The following is a 12182-nucleotide window of genomic DNA, read 5'->3' as shown; positions in this document are numbered from 1 at the left end:
AGTCTGGAACGGAATATGCTGTTCTAGTTATCCTGATGAGAAATGGTGTTGCTTGTTCTAGCCTTTGGAAAATGAGAAAGAGAGAAGAGATTCTGTAAGTGTCAGGAGTTCCAGTTCGCTAAGAGTTGAGGGAGGTGAAGGTGCAACACTGATTCCCAGGCTTCTCACCTGAACAGTTGTTAGGTGATAATTCCATCAACTCTGACAGTGAAGGTAGGAAGAGAAATAGATTTGAAGAATACTGTAAGCCAAGAGAAAAGAAGCTCTTTGGAAAAGAGAGACTGGTTAAATATCTGTCAAGAATTTCAGAGAGAGAAGTAAATGGATCATGGACTAAACGAGCACAAGCACTGTTTAGGTTTCTCAATGATTGGATCATTATTGGTGATCTTTGACAGAGCTGGTTCAGGGTACATCTGGACTAAAAGAGCCTGAGGATTTGTAAGAGGGGGAAGAAGTCTTGTAGACAGTGAGTGAACCCATCAGGTTATTCTGCATAATTCTGCAGCTCAAAATCCTTAATTCTGTGAAGTACCTTTTGCCAGAAAAGTTAACGTGTTCACAGGTCACAGGATCTGGAACACTGACTTCTTGACAGGAGGAAGGAGAGGATTATCATTATTAGAGATGTCAGAGAAGGACAGATATAAATAGAACTTTAGACCAGTCAAGTGTTAAGTTCCAAAGTTTTAAACTTCCTCAATTTCATCATCACAAATTTGTAAACAAGTGAATGAATGAATGAATGGATGCCTGATGGATGTGAGCAATGTCTACTCTCTCCATCCCTACCTTTTCTTTTCTTAAAATTTTTTTAACGTTTTTATTTATTATTCAGAGACAGAAAGGGACACAGCATGAGCAGGGGAGGGGCAGAGAGAGGGGGAGACACAGAATGTGAAGGGGGTTCCAGGGTCTGAGCTGTCAGCACAGAGCCCAAGGTGGGGCTGGGGTTTTAACAACTCGACTCTCCAATTTATGACAAGAAGCTATGTCACACACTGCTCTCTCAGTTCTCCCTCTTCTCTGTGGAACAGCATCTACACATCTGTTCTTCACTTGCCTTGCGGACAAAGCAGCTGTGGGTGCCCATTGTTGCTAATACTACCCAACTGCACTGTCACCTCCACTTGCCTCTTCTCATTTCCAGTCTATCTGCACGTGTATTTAAGCCCGAGACTAGAAAGAGAGGCAAAGTGTTAAAACTCAAATCGGCAGGATTTTCTGCCTCGACGGGCAGACATTTAGTGAAAATAACACGAAAGCAGAAATGAAAGCGAGCAAGCTGCACTTTCAATTTGTTTTTTAATGATGTGTCTTGGCTCGTGAGAGCTCCACACAGAGTTCGCACAGGACGGTTACCATTACCTTCTCCTAACAGAGCTCCAAGTCCAGGGGTTCCTCCCCACTGTTTGTTTTTGTTTTTGCATAAACGCGGAGCAGCGAGACCCACGCTGGAACGTCAGATTCCGCCGCGTTCTATTTCATCCGTTTCCAAACTCTGCCCCGCCCTGACTTTTACCTCTCAGCGGGCCCAGATGCCGCTGCCTCGCTCTATTCCGTGTCGGAATTCCGAGGCCCAGGTTCCCATCTCTGCGATCTCGTAAGGTGCCGCCTGAAGGGAAGGGCGTTCGGACTCACTCCTCTGGAGCCCGTCCGACCTACTTCGTGATAAAGGAAAACGAAACTTAAACGTGCCCGATGTGAGAAATGAAACCAAAACTCCCTTTCCAGGGTACAAAAGACAGGCTGAGGCGGCTCGGCCGGTCAGAAGCCGGGGTTCACTCACCCCCTCGCGTCGCCACAGAGCACAAGCGCTCGGCGCTCGGAGCCCCGGGCGGCCGCTTCCTCCCCGGCAGGCGCGGGGCAGCGGCTCCTCAGACGCAGCAGGTCGGGCGCGCGCGCCGCGGGGTGTGGTGGGAGCAGGGGGGAGTGCTCCGGCGCGCGACCCGGGCTGGGGACGCGGGCATGCCTCCGAGGCGACAGGGATCACTAAGGGAGAGACCCGGAGTAGAGATGTCGCGTGCCGTTCCAGCTCTCTGACCCGAGGGGGAGGTGGCCCGGCGGCGGCTCCGGACGCGCGCTGGTTCGACCCCGAAAACGGTGGCCGACGGGTCTCCTGTGGGCCCCGGGACGCAAGGCTTGGGGACAGGCAGAGCAAAGAGATGCCCTCGAGGGGGCTGGAGTCTGAAGCGAGCGGCGAGAGTTCAGGCTTTTGAGGGGTCCTCTTCAAAGAAAGGGTGCTGGGATGTGGGGCCTTGAGGGGAATCTAAGGGAGGCCGTATATGAGCACAACTAATATAACCTAGACATTGATAGCAGCAAGCAGCTAGTTTCCCACTCCACGCAGAACCGGGAAGCAACTACAAACTTGCAGAATCAGAATCTACATTTGAATATCTTACAGGTGATTCCTACGTGCCCCTACATTTCAGTGACTTCATGCAATAATCATTTATTTCTTCTTTAACAAGTAAAAGCATGTATTCACGGTTAAGGGGCATGTATTAGTTTTCTATTGGTGCATAACACAGTACTGCAAATTCAGGGGGTTAAGTCAATAAAAATGTATTATTTATAAATTTCCGTGAGTCAGAAGTCTAGACACAGAGTAACTGAATGCTTTCACTCAGCATTTCACCAGGCTAAAATGTAGGTGTCTGCTGAAGCTGCCATCTTGTCCAGGCTCTTTCTAGTTGCTGGAAGACTCCAGTTCCTTGCAGCTGTGGATTGCGGGTCTTCCCTGTTTTCTTGTTGGCTGTGGGTTACTCTCAGCCTTTCGAGTCTACCCTCGGCTCCTAGCCAGGTGGCCCTCTCAAAACATGGTGGCTTATGTCTTCAAAGCTAGCAGAAGAATCTGTCTTCTGGAATGTTGGAGTCTTACATAATGTGACCTAATCATGGGAGAGACTGTCCCATTCAGTTTTCAGGTCCTGCCCACACCCAACGGGAGGGTATTATACAGGGCAGGGCACAGGGTGCTGGAGCCCTGGAGGCCATCTGGAATTCTGTCCATTGCTGGTCAGCTTTTCTCCAGTGTTTCAGGAACTTGACTCTTTCCATCAAGTGGTTCCATCATTCCATCCTGGGCCTTCTCTCGTCAATTGGGCTGTCTTCCATGATTTCTCTTTTTTCACCTTCCCTTCTCTTTTTTTCTTTTAAGGATTGTTTAAATCAGAACCCAAATAAGGTTCTGGCACTACTGTGATAGGATAATAAGTCTTTAAACTTGTTATAATCTCTTTAATTCTCTTGTAATTTATTCCTTAATAAATTGGGGTTCCTTCTCTTCCCTTCCCCCCCTTTTTTTTTGGTCTTGTAGAGATTGTAATCTTCCTGGTATCATTTAACAGGTTCTTCTATCTTATTAATGTCTTGTTGATTAATTGTTGTTACTAGAGTTTTGATCAAATTCAGGTTAAAAAATTTTTTTGGTGGAGTATTTGTTTTTAATGTATATTTATTTTTGAATGAGAAAGAAGGATAGAGTGTGAGTGGGGAAGGGACAGAGAGAGAGGGAGACACACAATCCCAAGCAGGCTCCAGGCTCTCAGCTGTCAGCACAGAGCCAGATGTGGAGCCTGCATTCATGAACTGCAAGATCATGACCTGAGCCGAAGTCAGATGCTCAACTGACTGAGCCACCGAGGTGCCCCTTTGGTGAAGTATTTCAACAATGGTGCAGTTCTACATGGAAGTAGATATTTGCCTGTATTTTTTATTGTTCTATCACCTAAAAATAACAAGCTTTATTAATTCATTAGAAGTTGTAATATAAGTATAAATTAAATTTCCCCATTTATATTATTTGGTAACCCAGTGGTTCAGTAATTATATAAGAAAAGCAATTTAACTTCTTGATTCCAGAAACCCTTAATTTTTGATATATTATCTTTAAATGCTCTCTCTGGACTTTCTGCTATAAAAAAATGAGGAACTTAATATACACTCTTTTTTTTTCCTACTATTCATCCTTTTCTGAACCTCCCAATTTGGTTAATTATATTATTTTTATATTGTAAGGCTTTATCATAGTTTACAGTATTTTTTGACTTTATTTTTTTCAATGTTTTATTTATGTTGAGAGAGAGAGAGAAAGAGAGAGAGAGAGGGAAAGAAAACGAGTAGGGGAGGGGCAGAGAGAGAGAGGGAGAAAATCCCAAGCAGGCTTTGTGCTGTCGTGTAGAAACTGACCAGGGCTCTCTCCCACAAACTGTGAGCTCATGACCGGAGCTAAGATCAAGAGTTGGCCACTTAACTGACTGAGTCATCCAGGTGCCCATTTATGACTTTAATTTTTGTGATTTGTTTATGGTTGAGTAAAAAATGGAAAGCCAAGTAAACAAGTTACAAAATTATTTATTATGTTATTCATTGTAGAAGCAATTTATGTAGTTGACTTGGAAATGTAGTTCTTTATCATTAAGACCACTGTTTGAAATCAATATTTTTCTAAATCCAAAGTATCATGGATCCCTCTATTTTTTTTAATAGCTTCCTTTATTTTTTCTGGATCACTGTTTCTTGATTGTTCTTCTGCTTGATCTCCACCCCCCCCCAAATTTTCTGAACTGTCTCTTAAAATTATCATTTAGGCTAGGTGGTTGGTGACTTCTTAAATGTCTAGTAATATTACCTTTCCACCCTCCTAATGAATTGAATGACTGAAAACAGAATTCTAAGTTCAAAATATTTTCCCCTCAGAATGTTGAAAACATTATTTTCTTTTATCAACATCCTATAATACTCCTCATTTTATTCAGTTCTAACTGTGTGCCAGATACAATTTTAATCAACTTGTATACATCAGCTCATACATTTAAATAGCTTTGAAAACACAGCCAGAGGAGAGTGGCATTATTGTCTCTTCCAGTTTTATAGGTGAGGAAACTGAGACACAGAGAAAGTTTAAAGTAACCTGCCTAAGATTATAAAACCTTTATAGACCATGTTTCATTACTAGGATTAAAACCAAGGCCTCTGTCTACAGTTCTCATGCCTTTAACCATTTCACATATGGCCTCTCTGACCATTTCTTCACAGCACATCCCCATCTTTATTCTTGGAGCTCTGCAGTTTGAAGGAGCTATTTCTAGGTGTGTGTTTCTCTTTTGTCATTTCTTCTTAGCACTTGGAAAACCTTTTCAATCTAACAATGTGTGTTTTTCTTTAAATCTGGCCCAGTATTATTGTATAACTTTAAATTTTATATCTTTGATTATTTTTATCCCTACTCATTTTGGAATCTTAGTTTTCTCCTTCTGGAAAAACCTTGAGATGAATTTAAAAATTTGAAACCTATCCTCATTCTCTATATTTCTTACTACTTCTATTTTCCATCTCTTTGTTTCTTTCTTTTTCTTTTTTCTTTTTTTTAAATGTTTATTTATTTTTGAGAGAGAGACAGAGCTTGAGAGGGGAAGGGGCAGAAAGAGAGAGAGAGAGAGAGAGAGAGAGAGAGAGAGAGAGACAGAATCCGAAGCAGGCTCCAGGCTTTGAGCTGTCTGCACAGAGTCCCTTGTGGGGTATGAACTCACAAGCCCTGAGATTGTGACCTGAGCTGAAGTCAGATGCTGAACCGACTGTCCACCAGTCGGTCCACCCAGGTGCACCTCTTTGTTTTTTCATATGTCTTCTAAGAAATTTCCTGGATTTCTTTCCCATCTCTAACTTGAGATTTCAGCATGTCCATTTTATTGCCCTGCATGTGACTTTTTCCTGAAATTATACATTTTTATGAGCATTTACTTTTGTTTATTTTTGTAGCAGCCTGTTATTATTGTATTAGATAATATTGTGATTATAGAGAATGCTAATTCAAACTTTTTAAAGGACTTTCTGGCCTTGAATCATATTTATTCATCTAGCTTCTTTAAAAAATTTTTTTTAAATGTTTATTTATTTTGAAGGAGAGAGCGACAGCGTGTGAGCAGGAGAGGGGCAGAGAGAGAGGGAGATACAGAATCTGAGGAAGGCTCCAGGCTTCAAGTTGTTAGCACAGTGCTGGGTGCAACCTTCGAACACATCGCAAGATCATGACTTGAGCCAAAGTCAGATACTTAACCGACTGAGCCACCCAGGTGTCTGGATCCAGCTTCTTCTTAATACCCCTCCAAATGTCTAATAATTCAGATTTTTAAATATACATTTATTCAGTGGTTATTATGGTGGGTTGCTGGTTTAATTTTGCCTAGGGTGTCTGTCCCTTAAATGAGAGAGAACTGGGCATAGTGATGTAAATTCTGTGTAAGTCTGGTATGAGTTCAGGGTAAAGTTTAATAGGAAAAGTTTCCTATATGATACATGAGAGGACGTAGACAGGCACGATATGGAACTCCTTAATTGTCCAATTGAGAAGGTTTTTATTTTGCTACCATGGCTCTTGTTGAAAAGCTGTAGTGTACATATATCTCATTAGTAATTGTTGTCATTTAATTTAGAAATGATGTTTTTTCTTTCAGTATGTGTATTATATTTTCAAATGATGTTAAGATTTATTAATTTGCTTGGAGCTAACTACTTAATAAATAAGCTATTAGGTATTTATTTTGTCCTAGGAGTACCATAAGAAAAATTCTTGAGACATTAAGAACATCTGGGAACATATGAATTACCTTATTTCATCTTATTTCATTCCACCTCACCCTACCTTTTATGGATCTCTCCCTTCTGCAATGTAAGATACTTGGGGTTAATTTTCTCCTGTTTACTCAATTCTTATGGAATCATCTTTTATGTTTGAACTTGGTACAGTTTGGAGAACTGAAGGAAGAAAGTACGGTTAATGTACAATTAGTGAGGTTGGGAACTGCATGAATTGGATAGCAGAGAGTTTTCGGGAAATTATCTAAACTTCTTCCCTTGGCAAAAGCCCCTTATATTGTAGGCTGTACCTACTTTTCTTATCTCATTTCCAGTCAAATCATTCTGTTTTGTGCCATGTGGAACAACCTGTGGAATCAAACTTGTCATGTGGTTTCACCTCTCTGTGCATTAAACCAGTACTATTTTGGTCTCTGAAATGTGATCCTCTGTGTCTCTTACCTTCTCCAAGATGCTTCCATAATTCTTTCTCATCTTTTAAATGTGTCCTCAAAACCTCAGAACACAAGAGCCTGAATACTCCAGTTGATTGAAGAACTCTTTCAATTCTCTAATGGCTTCCAGTACCATTTCTGCTAGGTCACTAAGCACATCACGCTTTTTGATTTAATTCTCTTTACACCCTTACCAGATTATGAGGGGAGAGGACCATGTTTTATGCATATTTGCATATGTTACAGCAAGTGCAATGCTTGGTGGGGAGTAGATGCTCTATAGATCTGAAAAAAGGGAGAATTAACTAGGTAAGCGAGAGACCATACTTTTGCCTGTCTCCATTGTTTCCTAAACATTCCATTCCAACCCACAGTAATTTCTTCTTTCTTCAGGTTTACTCATTTTGCAGTGATGNTCAATTCTCTAATGGCTTCCAGTACCATTTCTGCTAGGTCACTAAGCACATCACGCTTTTTGATTTAATTCTCTTTACACCCTTACCAGATTATGAGGGGAGAGGACCATGTTTTATGCATATTTGCATATGTTACAGCAAGTGCAATGCTTGGTGGGGAGTAGATGCTCTATAGATCTGAAAAAAGGGAGAATAACTAGGTAAGCGAGAGACCATACTTTTGCCTGTCTCCATTAAGTGTTTCCTAAACATTCCATTCCAACCCACAGTAATTTCTTCTTTCTTCAGGTTTACTCATTTTGCAGTGATGAACCTCCATGCATTGTTATTTTAATATTATTATCAATGTGTGCCTTACCATTATATGTTCTTTAATGTCATATAATATGAATATCTATGTATCTGTGTATCTATGTATCTATGTATGTGTCTATCTATGTATGTGTCTGTCTATCTATCTATCTATCTATCTATCTATCTATCTATCTATCATCTATCAAGCTTCACTGCCCTAACACACTATATGGCATATTTGAAGAATGTCTCAATATTTGTTTTTTGTGACAGAATGCTCAAGAGCATTTCCTTCTGCCTCTTTGACAGTTCTTTCTCAGTTACCTTTGCAGACTCTTCCTTTTCTCCATTGGCATTTATTAAATATTAGTGATCTGCAAAAATGGATTTTCAGTCCTTTCTTCTTCTTCCATGACACTGTGTCTCTCTGTCCAAGCAATCTCATCTACATCAATGACCTCATTTACAATACTATTCAAATTACTCACATATTCAGGTCTAGCTCAGACCTTGTGTTTGACCTCTAGACCTACATGTTTAATTACTCATGTGACGTGTCCTATAATGGGTCTTGAAATCAAGTCAAACTCAGAGTGACCACAAATGAACTCATGATCTTTCCTTGAAATGTAGGCTTATTCCAAGGTTTCCTGCTCAGGGAATAGCCTAGTCCTCCATCCTGTTGCATCAGGTGGAATCCTAAAATCATCCTTGACAACCTTCACTCTTCCCTTTTCTCTATCCATATCAGATCCATTACCAAATTATGTTAAATCCATCTAAATATTTAATATCCATAGGTGCCCCAAACCACCATCAAACTATATTACATTAAACTACTTTCATTACCCTTCTGAATCATGGTTTTCTCTCTGCTCTACTAACAGGAACTTTGCTCCCATCTTATCTATTTTCTCTACTGTAGCCAGAGTATTCTTTCAGAATGTAAAGCCACTCATAACACTACCTACTTAAAATCCATCAATAGATTTTAGGATGAAAACATGTCCTCAAAGGCTCTCCATGCTTTTCTATTCCTGTGATCCTCTAGTACAGCTAGCTTTTCTCTCACTCTTTCCATTCCAACCTGACTGGCTTCTATTCAGGATCTACTACCACCCACACTCATTCATGACACAAGACTTTTTTGTACATGGTACTTTCTGCCTGGAATGCTGCTACCCCCCACCCTCCCCATCCCTTTATTTAATTAATTCTTGTTTCATCCTTCAGAAATCAGCTCAAGCATTACTTCATTAGGGATGCTTCCTCTATCCTGTTTGACTTTGTCACAGTTTAAATTTTTCCTTGTTCATACGATTATCTGATTAATATTTGTCTTTCCTAATGGATTTTAAGCTCCATAAGAACCAACAGCATGTTGCCTTTTGTTCATATATTCCTATTGCCTGATGTTTCGCTTAACACACAGTAGTCATTCAATACTATTTGTTGATGGAATAAATGAATTTCTAATTTTTCTTCTTTCTTTGTAGGTCTGTCATTTTCATTAATCATTGCCACTTAGAGGTACCAAAGTAAAGGGAAATTGCTATAATTAATGTTTTCCAGTTCAGGTTCGAGGTCCAGATAGCAGCAAGAATGGGTAATTTTCAATTTAAAATATTTATAAATATAAAATAATGATTCTTTAAGATATATGGATTTAATGGAATGACAATAACTTTATTGTTATTTCTTCTTTTCAAATAATAAGTAAACAATTTATTTTTTAGGTTTAGAAGAACACATGATGCTTTTAGAAAAAATGTCACAGTTAATTATGGGTGCATTGCCCAAAGCTGAGTGAGTATTGTGATAAATAAAGACTTCACTCCTATGTGGAATTTAAGAAATAAAACAAATGAACATGGGTGAAGGTAAAGAAAAATAAGATAAAAAGAGAGAGGGAGGCAAACCATAAGAGATTCTTAAATACAGAGAACAAACTGAGGGTTGCTGGAGGGGAGGTAGGTGGGGGAAATGGACTAAATGGAGGCATTAAGGCATTAATGGGCATTAAGGAGGGCACTTTTATGAGCACTGGGTGTCATATGTAAGAGATGAATCATGGGTTCTACTCCTGAAACCAAGACTACACTGTATGTTAACTGACTTGAATTTAAATAAATAAATTAAAAAAGAGATGTACAATTTGATACCATATTTCCTGTATATCTATTTGACATTAAAGTAATGTCTATCTATCCCAGTATATATATTAAAGTATATTGTATATATGATTATATATGCACATGCATATATATATATATGTATATGATTGTTTAACATAAAAATTTTAGAGCTGCTTGATAGTGGATGGAAACAGTTTTCTTTTGCATTATTTGTACACAGCTATCAACGAACCTGTTGCTTTATAAAAAATAGTATTGATTAAGCAGGAAGGAAATTTAATACAAGTTTATATTCAGAATACAGGTGTTAAATTCCTGATTCCAATCTAGATTCTGCCATGTGGTCTTATATCATTTGCTCTGTCTCTTTGAGGCTTATTTTCTAGATCTATAGAATGGGAATGATCCCGCCTTCTTCCTATGAAGGATAGTCCTACATATGGATATATTTGAAAAGTCTTAGCCTAGGGCCTGACAAAAAATAATTACTTGGCAAATTCGCCTATTGACGATAGTGATCATGGCATACTAATAACAATGTCTTTTTGGCATGCTAATACATGGCATACTAATAAGAATACTGTCTTTTTGGTGCCTCACTTATTCAATATGTAATTTCTGTTTTAACTATTTTCATTTTAGATATTCCAGCTTATTCAATGATTTTGTTGAATCTGAATTTTTTCTGATTGACGGAGATTCACTACTTGCTACATGCATATGTGAGAAATCCTTAAAGCAGGGGCAAGACCTCCACTTCTTTTATGTAGTTGAATACTATCTTATGGATCTTATCAGTAAAGGAGGACAATTTGCCATAGTTTTCTTCAAGGTAACATGTGATTTAAGAACTAAAACTAAAATTCCTTCCTAAAACTCCTTCCTATTTTATATTTTGTTCTTAATACAAAGTTAAATATGTCTTATATCTATAAGAATTCATAAAGTTTAAATGGAAGTACAGAAAAGATACCCATAGTCCAAGTATTCAGAAATTACCACATTTAAGATTATATTTTATTTGCAATAATTAAACTTTATACAAGGACACACGGGATCATGAAGGAGGGTAAGCAATCTCAGCAGAAGCTCAGTTGATCTCAGAATTCTACTTTTCCAACTATGAGAACTGTTTCTGTCTTCAGAACTCTGCAGTCAATTTACCTGAGCCCAGAAAAATGTCAAACTCATTAATACTGCTTCGTTTATTACTTGTTCCATAGTAAATACTCTGAGGAGAAGTATTTGGTCTTCCTTTTCTGATTATGAATATAATTAATAAAATATTAGCAGTTTCAAATACAGATAGGTATAACCACTACCACCCCTTCCTTCAGGGCTTCAGGGATAGCCCTGAAGGTGACCAAGTTATTACCTGTAAGGGTTTTGATGTGTGTCTGTTCAGACATTTTGCAATCAACACTATTGTTAGGTTTTTAAACATTGCTGACTTCATACAAGCAATATTTTGAGTAAAGAGCCAGGATTCCAACCTAATGTTTACAGTCTAGTTTTCGGCACTACTTTTGATCTGTTGAGAAAAACCTCTGCTTCAGAAGAATCACACTAAATTGGGATCGTCCTCTCAAAGTGATTCATCTCAGCTTCCTGTTCTGGATAATTTATATCCACCATTTGCTTTTGCATGTATTTTGTCTCCTTTTTCTTTTTGATGTGAGATTGGCGAGGAAAAGAATTCAAATACAAAGGAAAATTGTGATAAACCCTGAGCATTATGTGCCTGCTTAAAGGGGACGCCTGTATTTAAATCCAAATTGTGATTTATGCCATGTATTTGTTAAATGACAGTCAAGGTCTCGCTATCAAGCAGAAGAAAACTGTATTGGAACCTTTTCCTTTAATGACTTTAATGACATGTGTAAACCAATTAAATGATAATTTCAAAATAATATACTTTATCTCATTCCTACAGGATGCTGAGTATGCATATTTCAGCCTCCCTGAACTTCTTCCTTTGAGAACTGCTTTAATTCTTCATCTTCAGCGTAATACCACCATTGATGTTCAAACAGAATTTTCTGGATGCTTATCACACGGATGGAAAAGTTTCTTAGAAGAACGTTATCCATATTACATGATAGTTGCAGATGAAGGCCTGAACCCTCTACAAACACACCTTTTCAACTTTTTAATTATTCAGTCTTGGGCAATGAAAGTCAATGTTGTGCTTTCCTCAGGGCAAACGTCCAATATTCTTCGACTTTATGCATACCTTATGCCAAGCACGTCCAAGAATCAACATTTTTTCAGTGAGGTAATTGATATCTAAAGACAAATTT

General features: G+C 38.7%; 1 protein-coding gene across 1 annotated transcript in view; it reads left to right on the top strand.

The window, feature by feature from the left end:
- Positions 1-1839: 1839 nt before the first annotated feature.
- The window catches only part of LOC144238404 (putative ATP-dependent RNA helicase DDX60), a 100775-nt gene continuing 90432 nt past the window's right edge, over positions 1840-12182 (top strand). Inside the window, exons 1-5 of the mRNA XM_077772231.1 lie at positions 1840-1890; positions 9244-9353; positions 9484-9553; positions 10525-10714; positions 11816-12157. Coding sequence (XP_077628357.1) covers positions 9350-9353; positions 9484-9553; positions 10525-10714; positions 11816-12157 — 606 coding nt within the window. The 5' untranslated portion in view covers positions 1840-1890; positions 9244-9349. The remainder of the gene's footprint in view (positions 1891-9243; positions 9354-9483; positions 9554-10524; positions 10715-11815; positions 12158-12182) is intronic.

Source organism: Crocuta crocuta, unplaced genomic scaffold (genome assembly GCF_008692635.1).
Source record: "Crocuta crocuta isolate KB4526 unplaced genomic scaffold, BGI_CrCroc_1.0 scaffold429, whole genome shotgun sequence".
Classification (NCBI taxonomy): Eukaryota; Metazoa; Chordata; class Mammalia; order Carnivora; family Hyaenidae; genus Crocuta; species Crocuta crocuta.
The sequence above is the reverse complement of the archived record's forward strand: the minus strand, read 5'-3'. Positions and strand labels throughout refer to the sequence as shown.